The sequence below is a fragment of the Colletotrichum orchidophilum genome (genome assembly GCF_001831195.1).
Source record: "Colletotrichum orchidophilum strain IMI 309357 chromosome Unknown Scaffold_5.1, whole genome shotgun sequence".
Lineage (NCBI taxonomy): Eukaryota > Fungi > Ascomycota > Sordariomycetes > Glomerellales > Glomerellaceae > Colletotrichum > Colletotrichum orchidophilum.
Genome location: NW_019172961.1, coordinates 198,492 through 221,625, shown reverse-complemented (window position 1 = coordinate 221,625; position 23,134 = coordinate 198,492). Strand labels below are relative to the sequence as shown.

The 23,134-nt window shown below is 52.7% G+C and overlaps 8 protein-coding genes across 8 annotated transcripts; 3 read left to right on the top strand and 5 right to left on the bottom strand.

Moving 5' to 3' along the window:
* Nucleotides 1–355: 355 nt before the first annotated feature.
* CORC01_00976 (peroxidase) lies at nucleotides 356–1,751 on the top strand (the record flags this gene model as incomplete). The annotated part of the gene is made up of 3 exons (XM_022612632.1): nucleotides 356–934; nucleotides 1,016–1,432; nucleotides 1,512–1,751. The coding sequence occupies 3 exons, from the start codon at nucleotides 356–358 to the stop codon at nucleotides 1,749–1,751; spliced, it is 1,236 nt and encodes a 411-aa protein (XP_022480793.1).
* Nucleotides 1,752–2,442: 691 nt separating this feature from the next.
* On the top strand, nucleotides 2,443–2,826 carry CORC01_00975 (HypE protein; the record flags this gene model as incomplete). The annotated part of the gene is made up of 1 exon (XM_022612631.1): nucleotides 2,443–2,826. The coding sequence occupies one exon, from the start codon at nucleotides 2,443–2,445 to the stop codon at nucleotides 2,824–2,826; it is 384 nt and encodes a 127-aa protein (XP_022480792.1).
* Nucleotides 2,827–4,282: 1,456 nt separating this feature from the next.
* On the bottom strand, nucleotides 4,283–5,539 carry CORC01_00974 (uncharacterized protein; the record flags this gene model as incomplete). Its single annotated transcript, XM_022612630.1, has 4 exons — nucleotides 4,283–4,979; nucleotides 5,034–5,125; nucleotides 5,184–5,375; nucleotides 5,465–5,539. The coding sequence occupies 4 exons, from the start codon at nucleotides 5,537–5,539 to the stop codon at nucleotides 4,283–4,285; spliced, it is 1,056 nt and encodes a 351-aa protein (XP_022480791.1).
* A 3,555-nt stretch (nucleotides 5,540–9,094) lies between these two features.
* On the bottom strand, nucleotides 9,095–10,600 carry CORC01_00973 (uncharacterized protein; the record flags this gene model as incomplete). Its single annotated transcript, XM_022612629.1, has 5 exons — nucleotides 9,095–9,519; nucleotides 9,655–9,883; nucleotides 9,935–10,099; nucleotides 10,154–10,308; nucleotides 10,438–10,600. 5 exons carry the CDS (start codon nucleotides 10,598–10,600, stop codon nucleotides 9,095–9,097), a joined length of 1,137 nt encoding a protein of 378 aa, XP_022480790.1.
* A 2,790-nt stretch (nucleotides 10,601–13,390) lies between these two features.
* CORC01_00972 (uncharacterized protein) lies at nucleotides 13,391–14,944 on the bottom strand (the record flags this gene model as incomplete). The annotated part of the gene is made up of 1 exon (XM_022612628.1): nucleotides 13,391–14,944. One exon carries the CDS (start codon nucleotides 14,942–14,944, stop codon nucleotides 13,391–13,393), a length of 1,554 nt encoding a protein of 517 aa, XP_022480789.1.
* A 963-nt stretch (nucleotides 14,945–15,907) lies between these two features.
* CORC01_00971 (uracil phosphoribosyltransferase) lies at nucleotides 15,908–16,729 on the top strand (the record flags this gene model as incomplete). Its single annotated transcript, XM_022612627.1, has 3 exons — nucleotides 15,908–16,099; nucleotides 16,163–16,262; nucleotides 16,323–16,729. The coding sequence occupies 3 exons, from the start codon at nucleotides 15,908–15,910 to the stop codon at nucleotides 16,727–16,729; spliced, it is 699 nt and encodes a 232-aa protein (XP_022480788.1).
* A 195-nt stretch (nucleotides 16,730–16,924) lies between these two features.
* CORC01_00970 (DNA ligase I) lies at nucleotides 16,925–19,971 on the bottom strand (the record flags this gene model as incomplete). Its single annotated transcript, XM_022612626.1, has 2 exons — nucleotides 16,925–19,817; nucleotides 19,868–19,971. The coding sequence occupies 2 exons, from the start codon at nucleotides 19,969–19,971 to the stop codon at nucleotides 16,925–16,927; spliced, it is 2,997 nt and encodes a 998-aa protein (XP_022480787.1).
* Nucleotides 19,972–20,551: 580 nt separating this feature from the next.
* On the bottom strand, nucleotides 20,552–21,542 carry CORC01_00969 (WSC2 protein; the record flags this gene model as incomplete). Its single annotated transcript, XM_022612625.1, has 4 exons — nucleotides 20,552–21,108; nucleotides 21,172–21,243; nucleotides 21,296–21,387; nucleotides 21,451–21,542. The coding sequence occupies 4 exons, from the start codon at nucleotides 21,540–21,542 to the stop codon at nucleotides 20,552–20,554; spliced, it is 813 nt and encodes a 270-aa protein (XP_022480786.1).
* Nucleotides 21,543–23,134: the final 1,592 nt, after the last annotated feature.

Genomic DNA, 23,134 nt, shown 5'->3' with positions numbered 1-23,134 from the left:
CTCAGGCACCAGAGGGCTTGTCCCGGAGGAGCCATGCACGCTAAGAATGCGAGCCCCTTTCGAGAGGGTTAACGTCCGAGAGCCTCATGAAAGAAAGCTGGACGACTCAGTTTCCAAGGTGTTTGTTGTGATGGACGACCTTTTTCTCAGAATGAAGATGATATAAGGCCATGATGGCCAGCTTCTTGCTCCAACATTATCTCCTCCTCATCGGGTCATCATCAGTCTCTCTCCCTTTCCCTTTTTTCCAACAACAAGCAGTATCATTGTCATTCACTCTTCCGGCTTTACCTTTCTCTTCTTCTACTTCAGCACACTCGCTTTCTTCAATACCTACACAGAGATTTTCATCACCATGCATCTCACATCCGTCCTCGCCACCTCGCTGGCCCTGGTCTCCCTCCCAGGAACCATGGGCTACCCCGGCATGGGCGAGCAAATGGCCGAAATCATGACCCGTAAGAGCGACGCCGGCGACTCCACCGAGCTCCTCGGCGACCTCCTCACCCTCAATGACAGGGATCTCACACCTGTCGGCAAGGACATCAAGAAGATGCTCCAGGGAAAGGGGAATCCCGAATCCAATGACCGCTACAGCAGAGTCCCCGACCTGGCCTCGGACTACTGCAAAAAGGATACGTGCTGCGTCTGGCGCTACGTCGCCGACGACATGTACCAGTTCATGGCCGGCACGTCGGGCCGTTGCACGAGTCTGGCTCGCGGCGCCGTCCGCCTCGGTTTCCATGACGCCGGTGCGTGGTCCAAGGCCACAGCATCCCAGGGCGGCGGCGCCGACGGCAGTATTCTGCTTGCCCCCGGCGAGATTGACCGCTTCGAGAACCGCGGTCTGCAAGAGATTGCTGCCAAGCTGCAGGAGCTGTACGGAAAGTACAAGTCCTTGGGCTGGGACATTGGTATGGGTGACTTCATCCAGGTACGTTGTGTGATGCCGGCGAATACTCAAATCCACTTTCCAATTATAATGTGTCTTGACTAACCACTCGAACAAAAAAAGATGGGTGCCACCGTCGCAACAGTCGTCTGCCCCCTAGGCCCCCGCATCAAATCCTACGTCGGCCGCAAGGACAGCGCCAACGGCGCCGCCCCCGGCCTCCTCCCGAGCCCCTTTCAGCCGGCCGACCAGCTCATCCAGCTCTTCCGCGACAAGACCATCGGCCCGCACGGCCTCGTCGCCCTGCTCGGCGCGCACACCACCAGCCAGCAGAGGTTCGTCAACACTACCCGCGCCGGCGACCCTCAGGACAGCACGCCGGGCGTCTGGGACGTCCTGTACTACAAGGAGACGCTCAACCCCAACTCGCCGCCCCGCGTCTTCAAGTTCCCTAGCGACATCTCCATCTCGCAACACCCCGAGACGGCCAAGGAGTTCAAGGAATTTGCGGGCCCCGGCGGACAGAACCACTGGAACGAGGTAAGCTGATCCCGGAACACTGGCGGTTTGCGCCTGCAGACGGACACTGGACAAAGTGCTAAAATTGCATGTACAACAGGACTATGCTCGTGAATATATCCGCCTCTCCCTTCTGGGCGTCAACAATATCAACCAGCTCACCGAGTGCACCAAGGTCCTGCCCCCTGCCGTGAACGGTTTCCGCGCCGTTGACCAGTTCAAGCTCGACAAGTGGCTCAACAGCGTCGGCAACAAGGGCGCTGCCAAGAAGGTTGCCGAGGATCTTCAGAAGGGCGATCCCGCTTCTGTCGAGGTCCCTCCTGTCAACAACCGCAACTAAAAAAAAAAACACTTTCTACAACTTGTATTTAATAATGGCGTTGACATAGATTGGGTTTTTGAGGGTTACTGGGGGTGTTGTATACAACATTCGGAGTTTTGCATTGAGCGTCGTCACGTAGAGCTGGCGGCCTCGAAGATCACATAATTCATTTTCAACTGTACTTACATCAAAACACTTCCAAGTACGTACTGCAAACATTTTTGGCTCCGGAAAATATTCCGTCAAAGAGGTGCCCCGGGCACTGACTCGGATCACGGAGTGCCTGAAAAGCTTGTTGTTTGAGCGATTCATTGCAGTACTGTGCCCACCGTGCATACGTCCTTCGACTCGAAGAAGTATCAAAAAAGAGCAAGTCGCTGAAGACAACATCTAATGAGAAGCATCGCCATTGTATCCAATTTCTTGCATTCTCGGTTCGCCACAATTTGCTCTGAGAGTGTATCAATAGGCTCTAGTGGGTTCTCGGACCTGACAGATTTCGGACCGAGAGCAAGCTAGACTCTTCAAGTGTACTGTGTGACATCGACGTCGGTTTAAACTTCAAAGGCCGTAATAAAGACGTCTCTCACCCCACCTACCAATTGTTGAAGTCGACAAAACTATATTTGACCGCGACCTCGCACATCACTCTATCAAGTCTGAAGAGCATTCCACCCGCCCCCATCTATTGCTCAACCACCAAGCAGACATGGACTATCGCCTGGTACTGTTCCTCTACCGCAAAAAGGACATCACGCACGCCGAATTCAAAGACCACTACGAATTCATACACATACCCCTCACCCGAGAGTTGACCGGCTCCCGTTTCCCCTCCCTGCACTCGAGGCGATACATTGAGCGATCGACCAAGGACGAGCCGACCGTGCTCATCGGCAGCAGTACCGGAGAGGAGCCAGATGCTGTGGTAGAGATTAGGTTCAAGGACGAGGAGGCGGCGCAGGCGTTCTTTACCGTGACGAACTCTGGAGAGGTCGAGCAGAGGTTGCGCAAGGACATTGCGCAGTTTCTGGACTGGGAGAGGCTCAAGATTATGAGGATTGGGGACGCTTTTGAGACGCGTAGGGAGGATTGAGGTATAAAGGGAGCATTCGTGAGATGACTTGGTAGGTCAAATGAGGGTGTTGGCGGCATTTCGTTCGAGTGCTTATATCGAGATACCTTGGCCGCTGGTTCTTCCAAGGTGTCAACTTCACTCTTGAGTCTTTAGCAAAGACATTCCTGGATTTAAAGAAGACATCGAGGGGAAAGTTCTGCGAGAATATGAGGCAATAAATCCCCTCAATTGAGCCATTTTTTGATCGGCAGACATATTTTGAGGTCGCAAAAGTTGGCATAGGTTTCCTCCTGGATATCCACTGCTCCCATCACTTACAGCCTTTGGTGAAAGATGAGACCCATCGCTGTTGCAATTAGAACAAAGTGAATTTTACTGTCTGCCTCGAAGTGCCGATTTGACGTTTGACAATTCAGGGACTCGGCAACGGTAACAATTACGCGTATAAAGCGTTTCGGTTATGTGGACTAAGTGCGAAATACGCGTATTTAGCTGCAGCAAGCCACAAACTCGGTCCCATTTTTTATACATGTAGGCAAGTTTCTATCTGTAGAGGTTCATGATACATCGCATTTAAATTTCGAATGATCTATTTCCCTCAATTCGTTGCGCTCATCGCCAAGAGTTAAACGAGTGCTCTATACGGACTCGAAGTACGCGTCAATCGAGTGCCGGAGAGTTTTGGCCGAGATTACGCCAACTGCCTTCTTGACGGGTTAGCGGGTCTCGCTGATATGGAGCGATTGTTTGAGGTTGATCCGTTGATCTTCATCATCAACTACAATCTGGAGCTCGAGGACTGTGTGAGACAGTTGCTTTCAACGAAATTTGTAGGATTCTTGATCTTTCAGTCGTAAACCCAAGTCAAGATGCAAGCTAACAAGGCCTTTCAAGATAATCTTCAGGTTTGCAAGCTATATTACCATGTAGTGGAATCAGAAAGACGTGAAACCATGCCATCAGTCTTGTTTGCTACCCTGGGGTAATGTTCCGTCCAATGCCTAAGCGTTGACTAATGACGCACAGCTCCCACAAGCTAAATATAACTCACTAGACTACTCCACAAGACAGCGGAAAATCAAATGAGGTACCAAGGGTTCAGAGTTCCGGAAGTTGGTACATTCCTTCTTCGATGATGTGAATTCCTTTCTGCGCTGCTTTCCATTGTGAAGCCTCTAACTCAGCCCATGTTTCGTGTACTTCCAACAAAGCAAGATTCTCTCCCCTTCGGATAAAGTAAACTGGTTGTATCACATCGAGGCTCGAAGAAATAGATGAGTTCGTCGGCAAAATAGTGTATTCCCATGTTATGCTCTCTCTACTCCATCGAAAATATTACGATGTTGCATGTTGTACTCTGAGGTAGGAGCAGCTCGCTCATAAAATCAACTGGATGAAAAGCAAACGCAGCTCAAGCTATTATACAACCGATAAAAACACTTTTGAATGACTAGCGTATTATTATGCGTACTTTTCAATCGAACCTGTAAGAGTCTGCTATTCTGTCTTGACCAAAATCGGGAGACAAATGCACACCATCGTTGTACCATACCTGGACTCTTGGCCACTCCGCATCCTGGGTAAGCTGGGCATCACGTGGCACCCCAGCTGGGGGAAACCCAGCCATGGAGGGCGCATGTTCCTGCGCAAGTAGATATTCATTCCCACTAGCAATTTCCGCGTTGCCAGTAATATCCACCGAACTCCAAGGGATATTCGTTGCTGGGTTACACCCACAGATTGAGTACTGCGGAGACGGATAGGGATAGAGGTTCCAAGAGGAGCTCGGTCGTTGATACACCGTATCTTCATTGCAGCTTGAGTAGACAGAATCGTGATAGAAGCCCTGTGGCTCTTCGTATTCATAATCTGTATGGATGACGGGGAAGTTGAAGTGCTCGTGGGTTTGACGTTCGTGAAAGAGCTCGTTCGTTTTACTGAGCTGGTCTGTCGTTTGATGGTCTAGGTCAAGGGAAGATCGCCTTTCTTCAATCGTTTGCGTGAATCTGGTTGTATCATTGTGGACATTATCTGGCATCGAAATCGGACTCGTCATGGGGCTGTTGTCTTTCGAAATCTGCGCAAACTCCTCCGAAGAAGCATCGGAATCCTCTTCTCCGGAGTCGTGATAGATCTTGTGATGTTGGATCAAGGCTACTTTGCGACAAAAACTAGTTTCCTATCAGCTCGAAGCTCACTTATTCGTGATGTAAACTCGCTCTGACCTTTTACGGCAGGTTTCAATGGCACAGGTATACGGGCGTTTGCCTAGATGCACCCGTCGATGACGCGAAAAACTAGAAGACTTGAGAATGTTTGAGTCAGATTTCCAACTGATTCCCTTATTTTGTTATTCGAGTACCTGAAAAACTCACATCGGCAAATCGTTTGTAGCATCCAGGATACTGGCATTCGTATGGCTTCTCTCCAGTATGTGTACGGAGGTGTACAGTCAATGCACTTCTTTGGATGAAACTCCTCTGGCAACCCGGTGCCGGGCATGGATACGGTCGTTCATTGGTATGAATTCGAAAGTGTCTGATGAGATCTGACTTGCGATTGAACCCCTGTAGGAAAGCATATGTGAGTGAAGCACTTCTGAAAATGCCAAATCTTCTGATGGCACTAGGAGTTCCGGGAAGCATTGGGCATTTACTTTCTCGCAACTCTTCCAACTACAGTAGAAGCGACGATAGCGCTCCTTGTTGTTAACAAGTTCGGTGATTTCCATTTTTTCCTAGAGCCTATTCCGGTGAATTGATGGCGGAAGTTGGTTGTACAGTCAAACCAGGAGAAGGTTCTCTTGAGATCGGTATTTCCTAGATTCGGCTCCGACGCTTCGTCTAATAACGACCTGTGGGGATGTTACAAGCGCAGTTGTCGGTGAAGCTCATAGTCTAGAGACCTCTGGCAGACTATTTCGATATGACGAAAGTAGAATCAAAGCGTTGCTTGTTGAAGAAGTTGCGATTTGGCGAAGTAGAGAGTTGTGTTCGTCCAGATTGAGTTGGAAGCGCGTTGACAGCCCCTTGAAAGACAAAAGATCAGGCACGTAGAGTTTTGAAGGAGATTCGGCCTAGTAGCTGAATCGTATCCATTGACACTAATATTTCAGAGAAGAGGCATCATCGGAACCTCTAGCGTGAGGCTTTCATTATGTAGGTGGAAAAACGTCGGTTAGGTTGTTGGATGCCTCTGTGTGTCTAGACCGAAATAGTCGTGCCGCAGTGTAGCATCGCCATTGGATCCTTGAGATAGGGTCCAAGCTCTGAGGAAACCCCTGGACAATGAGGTCTTCTGAACGCAAAGCATTGAAGATCATTTCAGTTCTCGTCATTGCGATGATGGGTCGGAATGAATCCCGACAACTGCGGGGATTTCATTCTCGCGAGTGGCGACGAAGCTTCCCCTTGCCCTGTCAGTAAAATGTCGCCATGACGGATAGGAAACAAAGTATCACAGGTTTTCAGTGCCGTTTGATGAGGCATGGGCGTCGTGGGCCACTGCAGGGGATAAGGGATGTCTGGAAGCATGGGGTAGAAGCGTACCCTACGGAAAATCATTAGGGTTTGGCCCAAGCTGGGAGCGGGAGCAGCGGCTTGGATGTGCTTCGAGGATCTTGGCCTTTGGTTCCTGGTGATTGCACCCCTCGTGACCAATACGGACTCCATAAATCCTAGTCTAGCCGACGTGATCTACGGCCTTGGTTAGCGAGCATTTCCTCTCACAGTTTCACATTAGGGCTTAGTGTGAGAGGATGAAGTGTCACAGTGTGTTCTGTCTCAACAGAATCGTTCGAGTTTTCGGTTCAGCACCATGGACTAGTGAATGGAGCTTCTGCATACCAGGAGTCAGGCTTGCTTTTTCGATCCGCCCCAAAACGTACTTTGCCGCTAAAGGCTGCCTCTTTGGATGCGCCGTTCTGCCAACTGCCGCCCTTGGTATGAAGTTCAGACTTGCTGATGGCGCTGTCAAGCGAATTTGGATGATTGACGGATCGCCAATCCTACGGGTGGCCCGGCCTTCGCATCCGACTATCCTGCTCCGCTAGGGGCTTATCCCACCCCTGTGACTTGTTATTTCCATGATGAATAACTACTTAGTATCGACCGGTCTCGAATCTTGTATTCGTTATCAATCTTCAAACCGGATAAGCAGTGTCACACTCATGGTAGCCCCACGTTGGCGGCAAGTAGGATTCCACGGAACTTGTGGCGGTTCCCCCGGGATAAAGAGACCGTGCCCCAAGATTTCCGGCGACTGACGACAGTCAGTGCCCCGGATACAACTCGGAATCGGGATCGGGGGCGACGCTGAATGCCACGCAAGATGCGGCTTTCAATTCCCTCATCCAGGAAAGCTTGCGAAGAAGGGCGGATCTTCAGGATCATCTAGGATATCTGCCGTCTTCACCAATCAGCACTAAAACTTACAGATTTCGTTGCGGTCTGGGCCAGCGAGTGAATGAGGGTGGGATATCACTTCTCACTTTGGGGGAATGCTTGGGGTTTGTTGGGTGCTGAAGATATGATAACTTTGTGGCATTATGCCAAAGCTACGAGCTCGGGCTTGTGGGCCGATTCGAGATGATCCTCCGCTAGGGAACAAGCCAGGTTCTGAGACCCAGAGAAGATGGCCCAGCAAGGATCTGGGGGTGCTTTCCTTGCCTTCGTCCCCAGCTCTTCCACTAGGCTTGTCACCCTCGAGGCCACAATAGACGCTAACTCAATGTTGGCAAGCTGAAATTCTGAAGTGAGCAGAACCCCTGTCGAAGCCAGCATCAAGCAATTTCCCGGAAGGGCCCGGACAGAAGCATGTCTCTGTGAAAACAGCGAATGGTCACCGGATGCCTCAACAGAAGGCCAACTGCTCGGCTAATCTGCCAGAAAACGGAGTATGACGAAAGGCCGGGCTGACATGGGGTTGAGATTGGGGCATGGAGATGCCTGCGAAACGGTACCATGAGCGCAGATCATTCAGGCACCCCAAGGGATTGGGACCCGACCTAGAGGAACAGTCAACAAATGATATTCAGTACCAACCCCAGTCGATCTCTTGTAATCGCCATTACCGCTGCCGCTCCATCCTGCTCGCCCCTCATCCGAACCCGGAAAAACAATCAAAACACGCGGTGAAGACACAGCCACGTTCATCTTTTGTCTGCCTGCGCTTTGACGAGTGCCATCTTTTCTTTTTCTCTAGGATGATACCCTGCCGTTATCCGCAAGAACCCAGTTACGAGAGCTGAACCGAAACACTGTTCTTCAAGTGAGCTATTGACAGGCACAGCAGTCAGTGCCGTGCCCAAGCGTTTATCACCCTTTTCGTCTGCTTGCTTGACCTCAAACTTCTCCACAGGGTCTTTGCCACGCGAGCCTGCCAGAGTGACATGTCAGAAGTTGCGTGGCCGACCCACGATTCCACGAATGATTAAACCCCCTGTATCTGCTCGCACTTCGGGCACGAAACCGAATCAGCCGCAACCACGAGGTTTAATCCCGGGTTTCGCGAGTAGGAAAACCTTCTTCTTAGCTTTGACCTCTTGCTGAGCTTTTGATGACGAAGACCGAAAGCTGGAGGGCTCCGCATTGATTCGCCAAAACGTGGATCCTGTGTTTTGCGGATTGCCGGTCGCGAGAAAACCTCGTTTAGGCTGAGAATACGATTGGCTATGATATGCCAGCCAAGGAGAGACAGACATTGGCTTGTTGGTTCATCAAAAGAAGCTTCCCTTCTCATGTGAGGCCTCTAGCCGAGAGGCACAACATGGGGCAGTAGCAATGCCATGAGGTAGCTGGTATCAGCGTGTGGTCAAGGAGACAGACTCTCGACAAATGCCTTTCAAAAGTCAGTGTGAATCAATAATTACTCTACTGCCAAAATGTAAAATACCAATCCCCAGGATGTATAGCATGCGCTGGAACTCATGTCCTGATTGAAGCATTCCCGAGAATTTGGTACATTAATCATTAGTCTAACTCGCTAGAAGGAAGCTACTTGTTTCCTCACCTGTGTACGGTAACGTGGGACAGCTTGTTGACATTAGTCTTGGTATCAAGATTGAGAGCAGGAATGAGCCCACAAAGCCGGGGGAAATTAAAACTCTATCAAAAGATAGATGTATCCATGGATTGCAAGCGAGAGTTAGTTGCCTTAGTAGCTGTTCTTGGATCACACTAAGGCTGCACGCATGTCATTTGATGCAAAAGACTAAAGCAATGTTCCTGACTCAAAACACAAAAGTTTCAAACAATTGATGCAACCTCTGCAACGTAACGGCCACTCATTAAACTATGCCTTTGCGAAAATTCGTTCTTTGGAGGACGTTTTTCTCGGACATATTTGAGAAGGCTGCTGGATCGCGATTGAAAGAGCAAGAGCCCTCTGGAATAAACGTCGACGCAAAGGCCGTGATCATGATGATGGTCAAGTGCACTCCGGTAGTGTTCACCAGCGCCTCTCGCACCGATCCCTTCCGATTATAGACGCCATCAAGGTACCTCCCGAGGACGGTACCGGCAATCGCGTACGTGGCGACATAGAACGAGTACAAGAATGCCATGACAGCACCCAGAGGCGACACTCTATGTTCCTCATCCTCGAGTCTGGCGAGGGAGGCCTGGATATAGGCAGCATGGCGCGACACATCTCCCGCAGCCCACCCGAAACAGATTGGTAGGAACGTGGCAGCAACAATCCAGGCCTGGCCAACTTGTCCCGAGGGCAGGTATCAGTAGGGTATGTACCAAACGACGAGCAGCATCAGGGCATCGAGTTGGAGCCACAGGAGCGGTATTTTGATCACGTTCGTGAACAGGAAGACGAACAGACCGCCCAGTAGCTCACCAAAGTTGGAGCCACCGACCATGGTCTGCAACCATGCCGAGTTTCCCAGGTACCGTCGGGAGACTTGGGGCGCGATGCCATTCTCTAGATATTGGTGGCCGTAGAGGGTAACACCGTATGCGGGGACGAGCCAGACGAATCTCGTCGACGTGAACAAAATCCTCGCCCCAACCCAGATGGACTCGAAGGAGAGGAGGAAGCCTTTGCCGATGTTGATCAAGTAGTTGCTCTTGTGGGCTTCAGCCTAGGCGAGGGCGTTGCGGTCGTGGCTTCTGTCGACAACACAGAACCACAGGGTCGCCACGAGAGAGAAGCAGATTGGGGTTATGATGAACGAGCAGTTGTTACCGAAACTGGGAACCAGGACAAGTGCTGTGACGAAACCGCCTGACGTACCGGCAACCTCGTAAAAGATGTGTACCAGGCTGTCCATCTGGCGAAGCTTCTGGATGTTCCCTCCGACGATGTCTCTCGGGATCACGCGGCGGGTAAGTTAGACCATGCCATAGGTGATACCGGTGACTGTGTAGATGGGTATGATGGCGTCGTTGTTGTAGTCTCCGTATTCAGACCACTCGTCTTTGGGATGCTCCTTGCGGTAGGCTTCTGGAACGGAAGTGCCTCCTGTCGCAGCATAGAGGATGAATATGGCTGCTGAGAGGACATTCTTCACAGGGTAGTGTTTGATAAGGGGGGCGATGAGGATGGAACCGACACCCTGTGTAGCTCAATTAGATCCCTGGAGGAGACCGGGAATGCAGGATGACGTGCCTCTGGTGTCACTTTCGAAGTCGTAACGGTTGGTAGCAAGCGCGGTGATCGACCCGTCGAATGCCTCTAAGCCGAATTTGTAGAGCATGATGCCGCAGATATAGAAGAATACAACCCTTCTTTCATCGGGGCTGAAAGACTTGAGCCTCTCGACAAAGTCTTTGAAGATGACCATGGCGTAATGTTGGCACATGGAAGCTTTGTATTGTCTCTGTCCGAATTCGGAATGCTTTTCGTGAGATGGTCCTAAGCGGACAAGCTGGATCGACAGACCGGACAAAACTAATCCGAAGACTGGAAGAAGAATCTGCTCTTATTCGCTAGGCTGTTCCTTCCAACACGACATGGGTAGAGAAGGAGCTTGGTGATTCGTGCGGCATTTCCTCTCAAGGCTATGGGCCATATTTACAGTCCGTCCGGCTGATATATGTAAGTTATGCGACGACACGAAGCACTCGCGCGAGCAAAACAGGACTTCGTATTGCAAGAATACGCAGCATCCACGTGAGCCACACAGATGAACAACCTTGTTGCCCATCATCAGCGAAAACTCTGGACCGGCGACCTCAAGATCAATTTGCTTAGGAAGGGCTGGGGACTAGCTTTCTCTGGTTGATGGAGTGAGACTGCCACCGGTGAAACCTTGGCACTCCGTTTTAGTTGCATGTGGGGTAAAACGCTTTCCACACTTCGAGTTCCTTATGCTTCGAGAAAAATCCGTGTAAGCCGGGTCTGTACTCTCAAGGTTCCGCCGCTACCCCGGACAGATCCCGGCATCGTTGATGGCTGCGACTGTCAATTGTAATTGGAAATCGGGTAACACACCGACATTCCTGTCCATTCCAAGATCACACATCTCAAACACGTCAAGAATCATCGACGTCCTCCACCACTCACGCTTTCCGATGTGCGTTACTTGATAGAAGAACACATCAAGCTCGTGGCATGTCGCGACTTCTGGCCGCCCCTCGTTTCTCGATTTTCCTTGACAGCCCAAGCCAAGGCAAAGCCCCGATGGGCTGTTAGAAGCTAGGCTTAATGCATAATGGCCCATAGCGTTCGATCATGGATATGGCGTGGGCTCAAAATCAGTCTGGATCCCGACGTGGAGAGGACCCAGTGTGATTGGGTGGAGCAGAGAACATCGCCCAACTTGGGTGGGAGGCTGTGCTCGACGCCGCAACGCTGCAGATGAATGATCGCCAGTGCTCAACGGTGTAGCTGTCAAAAGCTTCGCAGTTGTCCGTTATCTGATGGATTGATACTCCCACGTCTTGGCAGTGGTCGTGCACCCGGTGCAAGAGGGCGAGACTGTGCATTCTTATGCTTTCCCTAGGGCTTGGCGTTGGGTGTGTAATTGGCGCAGGTAATGTTGGGAAGATGACAGCCAACCGTTTGAACACATGGTCTCTCCTGATCCTTCCTCATCAGTTTCTTCGTAGCTCTCTCTTAGATGAGAAAAAAACACGAGATTGGGAGATGGAGAGATACAGGGAATATTACACGAGGAAAGTTGACAGTCTACCTACCTACCTACCTTACCTTAGCTTACACCTAAGGGCACGTATCTATGTGGTCAGCAAGCTCTGTCGAGCATTGGCCACTCATACCCCTGGGAACTCTCTAAAGAGAGAACCTCTTTGGTGCACCAGAAATTCTCCAAGACATGGCAAAAGCTTATCTCGCAGTCGTTACACCAACACACACCACAAGCCTAACCTCTCACAACGCCAAGATGTTGGCAGCCTACCTGCCTTGTCATCCAACGTAGTTCACTAAAATATCATAGAAATGAAAGACCCACCGGCGAAGGGGTCAATCAACTTTGAGAGCGTGTTGGGCTGGTGGCTTGGGCTTACTCGCACAGTCCGGCGGCGGCGTATCCAGTGTATCGGTCCCCACTGCCAGACGGAACGGCGCATGTGGGGCCGTGCCATGGGGTCCATAATTCCAACATCCTGCACTCGTGGCCGCCGTCCATATTGTAAGAGGAACGGTACAGTGATGTGAGGTGCCCTACGAAGAGAAAATAGAAATGTACGAGGCTTCCTGATTTTCAATTTGTTAACAGATGTCTTGGCTTCATGGTCTTTCTGCACTATTTATAGCCAATAGGGCTCATGCTTTCAAGATCGGTGGGGCAGCATATGAGCGGTTCCTCCAGCTCCTTACTCTCCCACTCCCCTGGTCAACGCAGGTGAAACCGATGATGGTTGCAAAGCTTTCTTCCTGAGGCGACCGGATTGCTCATTGAGCTTCAGGTTTGTCCCGTGCATATTGTGGACGATTGTCTTAATCTAATCAAGTTTCAAGAATATCGCGATCCCGCCTCACTTGTATGGTCACCAGCTTGATCACATGGATATCGTATTCATTTGAATTTTAAAGCTATATACTCTTGAAAATTTCAAAAAATCCGCAAATATGAGCTGTGGAACCACCAATTCTTTCGGGCACCATCGTTCTGGAACTCGCAGCCCTTGCGGGACCCCCTATGCCAACGATTCACCGCTAGGTCATAGGACACTTCAGAACGTTGCGCATACCGTCCCTCCGAACTTCCTTCCTATCAGAACTTTGTGACCGTGGGGGCAAGTTGTTTATTCCACATCCCAGTCGGATTGTTGGGTACCTGCCTCTAATACAGATCTTATGTGGGGATTATCGACAAGAAACGTCTCAGAGAATTACTTGCCCACCAGACCCTTGGGCTAATGGATGAGCTGATGGAGATGACAAACTACCATCACCTGAGTGGACAGGGAGTATATCCCTTGCGGTGACGAGAGTGTCGTCCGATAAATCAAGCTGCGTGACGTTTGCGCTGCTGGGACACAAATTGCACATTCACTGCGAAACAGCACTTGACCAGATAATTAAGGCGTATTGTGGGTTTTTTCTCTACATATGACAATCTGTGACTCGGAAAGATCAGTCACATAGAGTCTCGGCTCGTCATGAAAGCTCAATGAGTACACATTAACGGTGCAAATCCGTCTGTCCACTTCTGGGAACCCATGACGATGACCATCACCGCAAACCCCACCACGACACTGACCGAGCCGTAAACGTACGCATGCGTACGCCGCAGCGCCGTCAACTCAGCAACCCACGTCGAGACGGTCGTCAAGCACCCGCAGAACCCATCCTCGACGCCCTGCAGCACCTGGCACCCGACAACGCCGCCCAGCTCCGCGTGCGCCAGGTCCCAGCACATGCCCAGCACGGCGACCCCGGCAATGTTGACCGTAAAGGTACCCATCGGGAACGCCGGGACCTTGGCGTTGAGCAACAGACTGGCGTAGAAGCGCGCGAGGCAGCCCAGCGGCGCGAAGACGATGGAGAAGAGGACGCGGCCGCGCCAGGCGTCGTGCGGCGGCCAGATGGCGAGGAGCACCGCGCCGAGCCAGGAGCCCCAGCCAAAGAGGACGGCGCAGCGGTCCATGACTTTTCGACCGAGCAGGTAGGGGATGGATGGGGTGACGCCCTCGAGGGCGATGGCGAGGTGGGCGCCGACGATGAGGGCCGACAGGCTGAGGGCGACGGTGCAAAGGAGGATGGCCATCATGGCCATGAAGGACTGGCCGCCGGTCCGCGCTTCGGGGGTGGCCCCGCCGGCGCGGGGGAGGTCGTTGACCATGGCGAGGAAGATGTCGCGTATCCAAGACGAGAAGGACGTGAAGGAACCGCAAAAGCCCGTGGAGAGGCCAATGTAGAGCGGGATCGTCTTCTTGGTCGCGAGATGCGCCTTCTTCGCGGCCGCGAGGTTGTCAGACACGTTGCTGTCTTTTCGCCCTTCCCGCCGCGCTTTGATAATCTCATTATGGTACTTGGCCGTGCCCCATTCCTGCTTGAACAACTTGCGGTCTTCTATCAGGAAGCCCATGATCAGACTGCCACCGACATTAGCCCAGAGCACGCCAAAAGAGACTGGCGCGTCGGGATACAGTGTCAGAGCCTGGAGTCCAAGACGGGCAATCGTTCCGAATATAGCAAAGAATACGAGGTAGGAAAGCGTGTACACCTCCGTCGCCAGTCTGGAGACGCGCGCAGACGTTTTGGACGTGGCTGTATCGGGCTCGTCTTGCTCGTCGGGGGTTGTGTCTTGCATCTCCAGATCAGAGGTTGGTCGGTAGTCCTCTCCTCGAGGCGATCGCATCTCCTCCAGACTCTCGCCCCTCCCCTCGCGACTCCTCCTAGGGGATTTGTGAGCAACGGGGTCCGCAATCAGCTCGTCGAGATTGTTATAGTCTTCCGGCGCGTCGTATTCGACCGATTGTCTCTCCTCCAAGCTCTTGCCTTCTCTCGCCCGACTCTTGCTGGGGCTATGCGCAACGGGATCCACGGCCATCTTGTCTGGTTTGCCATGTTCTTCCGGCGCGTCGTGTCCGCCCGATTGCTCACGCTGTGCATCATCTTGCCATGCGTGACCCTGGCTTCCGGCGTTGCTCGTCAGTGCAATATCCTGATCATCCTCGGTAGCGCCGCTGGCGTGCCTCATTTCATTTCCGCCATGCATCGCAAGTTGCCTCTTTGTATTTCGCTGTCGGCGCGCTTCGATTCATGACCGAAGATTGTAGTCGTGATTGGTAGGTGTTTAAATCGTGCTGTCTTTGACAAGGAAATCATCCCAGGTTTGTGGGAATCCCGGGTAGTCGGCAATGTCGTCAATAAAATAAAGGTCGACAGTAGTCCCGTCACTAGTAATTGATTCCAAAATCGTCTGTTGTGGTGGGAACGTCATTCCCGGACAACCTTGTCAGGTTGTCAGGTCGGCGGCAGAGGCGGATAACTCGGTACTCCCGGATTTTCTCACCTGTAATCTCTCACCGAGCAACCGAGCTCCTTGGTGGGGTCTCTCACCGAGGAAAGGCGGAGTACACCGAAGAGGAGTGACATTCCACATCGATTGTCAGTGCGACGAGGGGAGGGGCATATTAGTACTGAGCTAAACAACTTCAGGCAGGACGGTAGGTTGATGCAACAAGTCAAGACGAATACGTTACTAATGAGTTTTCATTCCCAACCCTCAATCTCGCTCTTCACCCATGCATTGCTAGCTATCTGCACCAAAACGAAAGCCCCAGCTGGGCATGCACAGCGGCGACCTCCGACGCCTTGCCGGACGCCGGAGTTGACCTGGTGCCTCCTCAATTGCTCCAAAACAGGCGGGCGTTGGGCGTCGGACCTTACGTGCTTATCTTATCAAAGCTCCTCCGCATGCAAGACGCCCCACTCAAGGTACCGGCGCTGATCAGGAGGACAAGGAAACAGACATTGAGACCCCTCCTCTCACTCCTAAGGTAGGCAAGGTAATGTACCGACTGGCTTGTCCTGCCTCCCCACCAACCTCTCATAGATATCGAACTCCCTTCCGTTTCTCCTTAAAGTTTGCCGTTCCTCCCTTCTTGATTCTTGTCTGGTCACCGTTCAATGCTTCAGCGTATTCGTTTTTAATTTCAATCACAGTCTACGTATAACCATGTCTCCCTCAACACCCGAGCTCCCTGCCAATGTGCACGTCTCCCAGCACCCCTGTCTCCGGGCGAAGCTGTCTCAATTGCGGTCCCAGTCGACACCGGCGAAGGAAGTCAAGGCACTGGTGAATGATATCGCGTTGATGGTGGCATACGAGGCCCTCGCTATCTCCACGAAAGCGACAGATGGCTCCAAGGTAAGTTCCTTTCCAAACAAATGTACCTATGCCAATGGGACATTGGACTGACCTGCCGGCCAGGATTCTACCCCGCTAGGATTCGAGTTCACATCGACCGAAATCTCCCCCTCCAGCCTCTGCCTCGTCCCCATTCTACGATCAGGTCTCGGCATGGTAGAAGGTAGCAATCAGCATCGGTTTTCTGCAAAGATGTTTTCCAAACTAACACGCTCCACCATAGCCGTCCAAACAATCCTCCCTACCCCGGTAGCAGTCCACCACCTCGGCCTCTACCGCGAACCCTCGACCCTCGAGCCCGTAGAATACTACAACAACCTCCCCAACCACATAACCCCCGACGGCTCCAACTCGGGCGCCAGCGAGCTCGCCATCGTCCTCGACCCGGTCATCGCCACGGGCGGCACCTGCGCCGCCGCGATCCAGACCCTGCGCGAATGGGGCGTGAAGCGCATCATCGTCCTCTCCGTCATCGGCGCCGTCGAGGGCGTGAAGCGCGCCGCCGGGGAATGGGCCGATGCGACGGATATCTTCATCGCCGGCGTGGACGCCGAGTTGACGGCGAATGGAATGTTGAAGCCTGGTGTCGGTGATGTTGGTGATAGGTTGTTCCTCACTATTGGCAAATAAGGGCCTTGGATCGAGGAGGCGACACGCGGCGGTGGGTTCAGCGTGCTGTTTAAGCCCTTGGTTTCTCAATCACCTCATAGACGGGTCTTGGTACTCATAGAAAAAGGTTTGGATGCTGGAGTCGAAACTAGTGTCATTTATCCTGGGTATAATAAGCATTTCAACTACCGAGACCGGATCCAACCCGTTGCTCCCTCACACTGTCGTGTACCTCTCCTCATCCAGCAGCGTGTTCTCTCGCCAGCATTCCTCGACCCAGTCCGCAGTTACTATGTGAGGAATCTTCCGTCTATGGCTGATTTCCTCTCGCAATGCAGCAGCAGCTTCATTCAGCAAGTCACTATCCCCTACAACGACTATGTGTGTAGCCTGCGCGTCGTCTGCATCGCTTGTCAAGCGGGCACCGCCAAAGGTGAGGTAATTCCTGAGCTTCAGCAAATTGATATCGTCCTCCTCTTCTTCTAGTGCAACGCTCAACAGGTGCACCACGCAGCGATGGAACATTGATCCTTTGATCGGGCCCACCCCGCGACCACGCTCCTCGAGCTGATTCAGAAATTGAGCCTTGTCAAAAGGCTCGGTATCAGGTTCTCTCTTGGGCATCGTCTTGAGAATGTTGCGCAGCTCGCCCAAGTTGATATCGCGCGCGTAGCTATCCCCGTACATATCCGTGTTTTGCAAAGCAACAGTCTTGAGAGCTTCCGTCGCGTGTAACAAGTGTCGCTCCTCGTAGGGGAGCAGCAGAGAGTCGTCAGCCTGTTCGAGACAATCTTGTATCCACAGTGGCCTGATGATGTTGACACCACCGCCCTTTTGCCCTTCCTTGACCAGACTCGCAACCTTGACGACGTTCTTGTCTGCCACAAGAATCATTCCGGATTGTGGGCTAGCCCGCTGCGAAACCTGGCCGCCGTTCTCCTTAATCAGGGTCTCGAGTTGTGCCTTGGTCTTCTTGAACGGCTTGAGTGACTCTGACAGGACGCAGAACTCGAGGCCCTTAAATGTCTTGGACTTGTCTGATTGGAACTGCGCCGGCATGTTTTCCGTTCCGGCGATCACGACTTCGCGTTTGATGCGCTTCACCGACTTCCGCTTGCGGTTTTCGACACTCATGGTTTTCTCCTTGGCCTCCGCCTCCACTCGCCTCCGGAGGTCCAGAAACTCTTGCACGCTGAGGCCCTCGTCCCAGTTCTTTTCGGGTCTCAGCTTGCGGAAACGGGGGAATCGCAGGGTGAAGCCCAGTGCGAACTGCTCCGAGTTGCCGATGCTTGCGGCCTTGGCCTCCACGACGACGGACTCGCTGGGTCGAATCCAGACATCCGGCTTCTCAAACTGTCGGTCGCCGCCCGCAAGCTCAATGTATTCCACCGGAGGCTTCTTCGAGTCCCACGTATTCCACTTGCCGTCCGTTCGATGCCGAATCTCCGCATAGTCTCCCGCGGAGAAGCCGCCTCCGACTTTGAAGAAGCTGAAGCACTTCTCGGGGTTTGCGCCAGCTTTTATGTGGTTCTCGCTGACGCGCAGACCGCACATAAAGCTGGAGATGGCGCCACCTCTCCGCCCGGAGCCGTAGTAGCCGCCGATAACGACACAATCTAGGGACTCTCCGAACTCGGACATGTACTCCGGCTTCACCTTGAGCCAGTCGTCGTTGCGACTGTTGAGTCTGTACATCGACCTCGGGTTCTTGAGGACCAAGCCCTCCGACGCCTCGGCGACGACCTTGCGGAGGAGTGGCTCGATGGCATCCGGCGTTGTAGCAGACTCGTATTCGTGGATCTCTAGCCTTCTGTGAACGCCTTTCACAGCCTTCCCGAGAGCACGTCGACGATCTCGTAGGGTGTACTGCGTCAGAGGCTGGTCATTGAGCAATAGGATGTCGAAGACACGATAGAGCGGTCGGGGCCCTGAGTTGCTGTAAGGATTATTCTGCTCGGCCAAAGCGGCTGTTTTGAGGGTTCCGAAAGGCATGATCTTGTCGACTTCCGGGTCCCAAGTAATCATCTCACCGTCCAGGATGACATTTCGGACACCCTCGGAGAAGGCATCTGCCAAGTGGCGAGTCAAAGCTCCTTTTTCGTCTTTCAATCCGTTGCCGTAGAGGTAGGTGTAATCTTTAGCCTTACGGGACCAGAAGCAAAAACGCCAACCTCCTGGGACGCTCGCGTCTTCGGCCATGTGCATCTGCATGCGCTCGCCATCCAATTTCTCCTCAATCCAGAACTCGGGGTCTTCCTCTGTAGTTCGTAGATAATCGACCATCTTTTGGAAGGAGGACGGCATCTGGAATTGTGCCAGCTGGGGCTGAAAACATTCCATAAGAGTGACCCCGGTATCATCCTGCTCCAGACGAATTTTGGGGTCAAACAGCTCCCAGCAGACACGTCGTAGACTCGACGATACGCTGAACAGAGCCTCGCCGTCTGGGTGCCACAAGTCGAGAAAGGTTCGCTCGGTCGCGCCCACCTTCATCTGCTTGAGCACGATGCGGATCAACCACATAAGTTCCTCCGCGTTCATGCGCTCGTAGAAAATCTCAAAGACCTCCAAGCTCTCTAGCTCTCCTGACGACGCAGCGAGTTTGTCCAGCAACTCATTGACCTCCGCAATCGTCATGTCGCCAACCTCCGTCCTCATCGGTCGCTTGGAGAGGACCTCGAAACATCGACCCGCAAAGTCGCCAGCTAATCTCGAGAAAGTGGTTTGACCCGGCAACTTCCAGTGGAGGAGGTTGTGGCCGTCTTCCGAATTCTTGTCAATCTTCATGAGCTTGACGAGAAGCTTGCCTATAGCGTTCTCCTTCAGGCCATAGACACCGCGATCTCGGTCTTTGTCGGGGAGAATGAGCCGCAAAGCCGGGTAGATGTCGTTTCCCACCTCATTTCTCCATCGCGAAATGAAGCGCTCGATGATGTGCCTTCTCTGTTCCTGTGGTGACAGCTTGTGTGGTCCGTGGGGGCCCTTCTTGGTACGGGGGGGACCGCGACCGGCTGGCTGTTTCTTGTTCTCATTCAAAGGGTTGAAAAGACTTTTAAAAAGCTCTGAGAAGCGCATTGTCTGCGAATGATTGCGTGGGCGATTCGGGTACCTGCGGGGGTGTGAGCTCTGCGACTATGAGAGGGTGGTACGATTACTCACTTCTCATTCAATTCTTCTAACGTCGTTCCTCCAATGGCATATTGCCTCTCCTCCTCTTGAATCGCCGTTGCGTCTGGCGACTTTTGCCGCTTGCGTTGGCTCATGGTGGTCAAATCACTGCGCCAATTGCTGGAGGGTTGAGACCTGTGTGCGGTGTTGGGGTATGTTTGGTGGAAGAGTCCTAGACTCCGAGGTGCCTATTTCATCCGCGGATAATGGATGTGCTCGACCGAGCGGACACGGGAGGATATGCAAACATGGAAATGGTGAAGGTCGCGTTGGGTGCCTTGAGGACTTATACCCTTCTGCTGCGGCTTACCAGAGGCCGTTTAGTTCAACGGTGGATTGGTTGCCTTGGAAATGCTGCCTGGACTTCAATACACTAAAGCGGATGTGTGGGACTCTCCACCAGCACCAGCACATGAAAGACCCGCATAATTGCATCAGAGAGGGTAATTCAGTAAAGCAAGAAGAAACCTTTCAATTTTACAGACACCGTTCACATCGATTTCAGGGACACATGTGCGTCTAACATCAGGATTTTCTAGGGCATCACCTATTATTTTGCTACTTCATGATGTAAGTCAATCAAATCATTTCTCATTCCAAGATCATGCCAAACGCATCGTCGACACAGCCAACAGCAACGTCATGCGTTGAGAATGGATTCGGGAAATCCTAGTTTTAGGGACGGCTGTTGACGGAAGACGTCTCACTGACGGCCTTTTCAGCATCCCAGCGCTGCTGCATAGGCTCAGTAACGGCGTCCTTCTTGGCAGCCTTCTTACGCCAGAAGAAGAACCCAGCGAGAGCAAGCAGGGCGACACCAGCAACGGAGCCAACGGCGGCGCCGGCGATGGCGCCCTTGGAGAGACCGGAGCTCTTGGAGTCGGCTGCGGTGAAGTCGGCGGCCGTGTGGGGTGTGTTGCCGCCCGAGTCGGTGGTGGTGACGTTGACGGTGGTGTCAACGTCGACGTCCGGGTCACTGACGGTGGCATTGAAGCAGGGGATGGAGGCAGCAAAGACCTCGACGAAGGTGACGTCGGCGCAGGCGTAGTAGGTCTCGCGCTTGGACTCGTCCGACTCAAAGTTGGAGACGTAGAGCATGCGGTAGGTGGCGTTGGAGCCGGCGGCGGTCCCCTCGGGCGCGCTGGGGACCGTCACGCAGGTGTGGCCGAGGTCGAGGCTGCCGACCTCGCTGGGGCCGAGGAAGGTCTCAAAGTCGGAGACGGACTTGGGGTCTGTCGATGAATGTCAGTCATGCGTTTATTGGAGGAGAAGGTCATTTGTGACGCTTGACTTACCGTTCTCGTAAGAGACACTCAGGTGGACGGAGCGGGTGACGTCCTGGGTGACGAGGGCGAGCTTGCCGTTCACTGTATGGCTCGGTGTTAGAGGAATCCAAGTCTCGGTTGATGCTCAACTTACCGAGAGGGAACTCGGTGCGGACACCGGGGCCGTTGGTGGATCCACAAGGGGCCGTGTTGTCGGCGTCGGCGGACCACTCACGGTCTGGAGGCCTGATAAATTCCGGTAAGCAGCCGATTCACAATAAGCATGCGAGACCAGTCAGGGATCTTTACCAGAGGAAGGCGGCAGGGCCCATGTTGTCGGCGCCCATGACGTTGCCCAGCAGCATACTGCCGAACAACGTGACTGACTTGGCAGAGACCATCTTGAGGGATGAAATCTGTTGGACGAATCTGAACTTGACAAATGTCTGAGAAGGGGGAGATCTGGTCTCAGGGAGCAAGATTCGAGGCTTGAAGGATCACAAGATATAAGAGACTTGCGATGAGGGAAGTGACTTGAGAGAAGAAGAAAAGAGTCAGAGCAAGAGGAGCGGGACATACGACCCTCAATATATGCCCTCTGCGGGTTCTTGTCTCTCGCTCTTTGTGGCTTTTCTGCAACATGGACGCCGAGCCCCATCCAAACGCTTTCCATGCCGAGAAAAAAAACCATCAGAACGTAGGGTAGCGTCCACCGACGGGCGGGCTCATCCGCCAAGTACGCGCTGAGCCGACGACACCGGTGCCAACACCTGTAGCATTCGATCACGACGGTGTGCCCCGGTCCCTGGGGCTTTGGTGTACCTGACTGCAACGCCCCCACCGTCGTGTGGTTCCCCACCCGAAAGAGTTATCTGATGGGATCGCTCCAGGCCGAAGGATCCGCAACGTTGTTTGGACTGTATTGCTCTCTGGGCCTCGTTGGAACTTTGAAAGACTCAAAAGTTCGCCAGGGACAGGGGCAGGGAGGGAGGAAGAGGCTCCACTAAGAACGGACATGGCTTCATATCTGATCATCTGATAAGATGGGCGCCAGTCTCTTAATTGGCCGGATGCATCGTTGCTGCATCACTAGTGTCCTCTCGGCGCCGTAGCCGACCTCCACTTCCAGGACGACCAACGGCAACGGGCACTGAGGCCCACCGTCCCTTTTCGCTGCGTAATTCGGTTTTTTGTTCTCCATACCCTCGTATTTGCCCCGGCTTTTGATGAGGGACATTTTCTGTTTTAAGTATGACTGATGGTGTTGGAAAAAGGCAATGGTCATCCGCTCGAGGTGGCAGCATGTCCAGGGTCGTTGGTCTTGGCGATCATCCTGTTCAAGCAACCGATTGACAAATAAACTAATCAGAGTTGGGTTCTAGAGCTGACCTCGGCCTCCGAAAGCTCCATCGCCGCAATGTCGGCGATAGCCCGGCAGCATAAGGCCGTGCTTTTTCCATTACAGCCCTCAGCGAGATCGGAATTTGGGCAGATTTCTTTTTTGCATAGCTAGTCTCTTAGTCAAAGACTCCGAAAGGAGCACGGGCTGGTTCGCGTTCAGTTCTGGCTTTCCGGGATCCCCTAGTTTTCTGATGGACAGGGTGTAGGAGTTGAGCGGTTACTTTGACTTAATGGCGCGCGGTGGATCTGCCCGGTTGGTTGTACTTCTCTTTGCATGTGAGCCAACGGGATAGCATGATGATTATTGGTATTTGAACTTTCAAAGTGATTGCCTTCATAGGGCCGCAATTTTCAGTTGCTTGGATGTTGGTGGTCGCTCTCTGGCATTTATGCGAAACGAAACATCGTACAGCTTCGGACTTGCCTGGCCAGAGCTTACTCACATCGATCCTTCTTGGAGTTTTCATAGACTTGGGTAGTATCAGCATCGGGGCAAGACCAACATTATCCGACACCGGCCGGCGGGATATCCGTCATCATGTGCTCGCCACAGCTCCGCTCCAGCATATCAGTAGTCGCGCTCTAGCCCTTT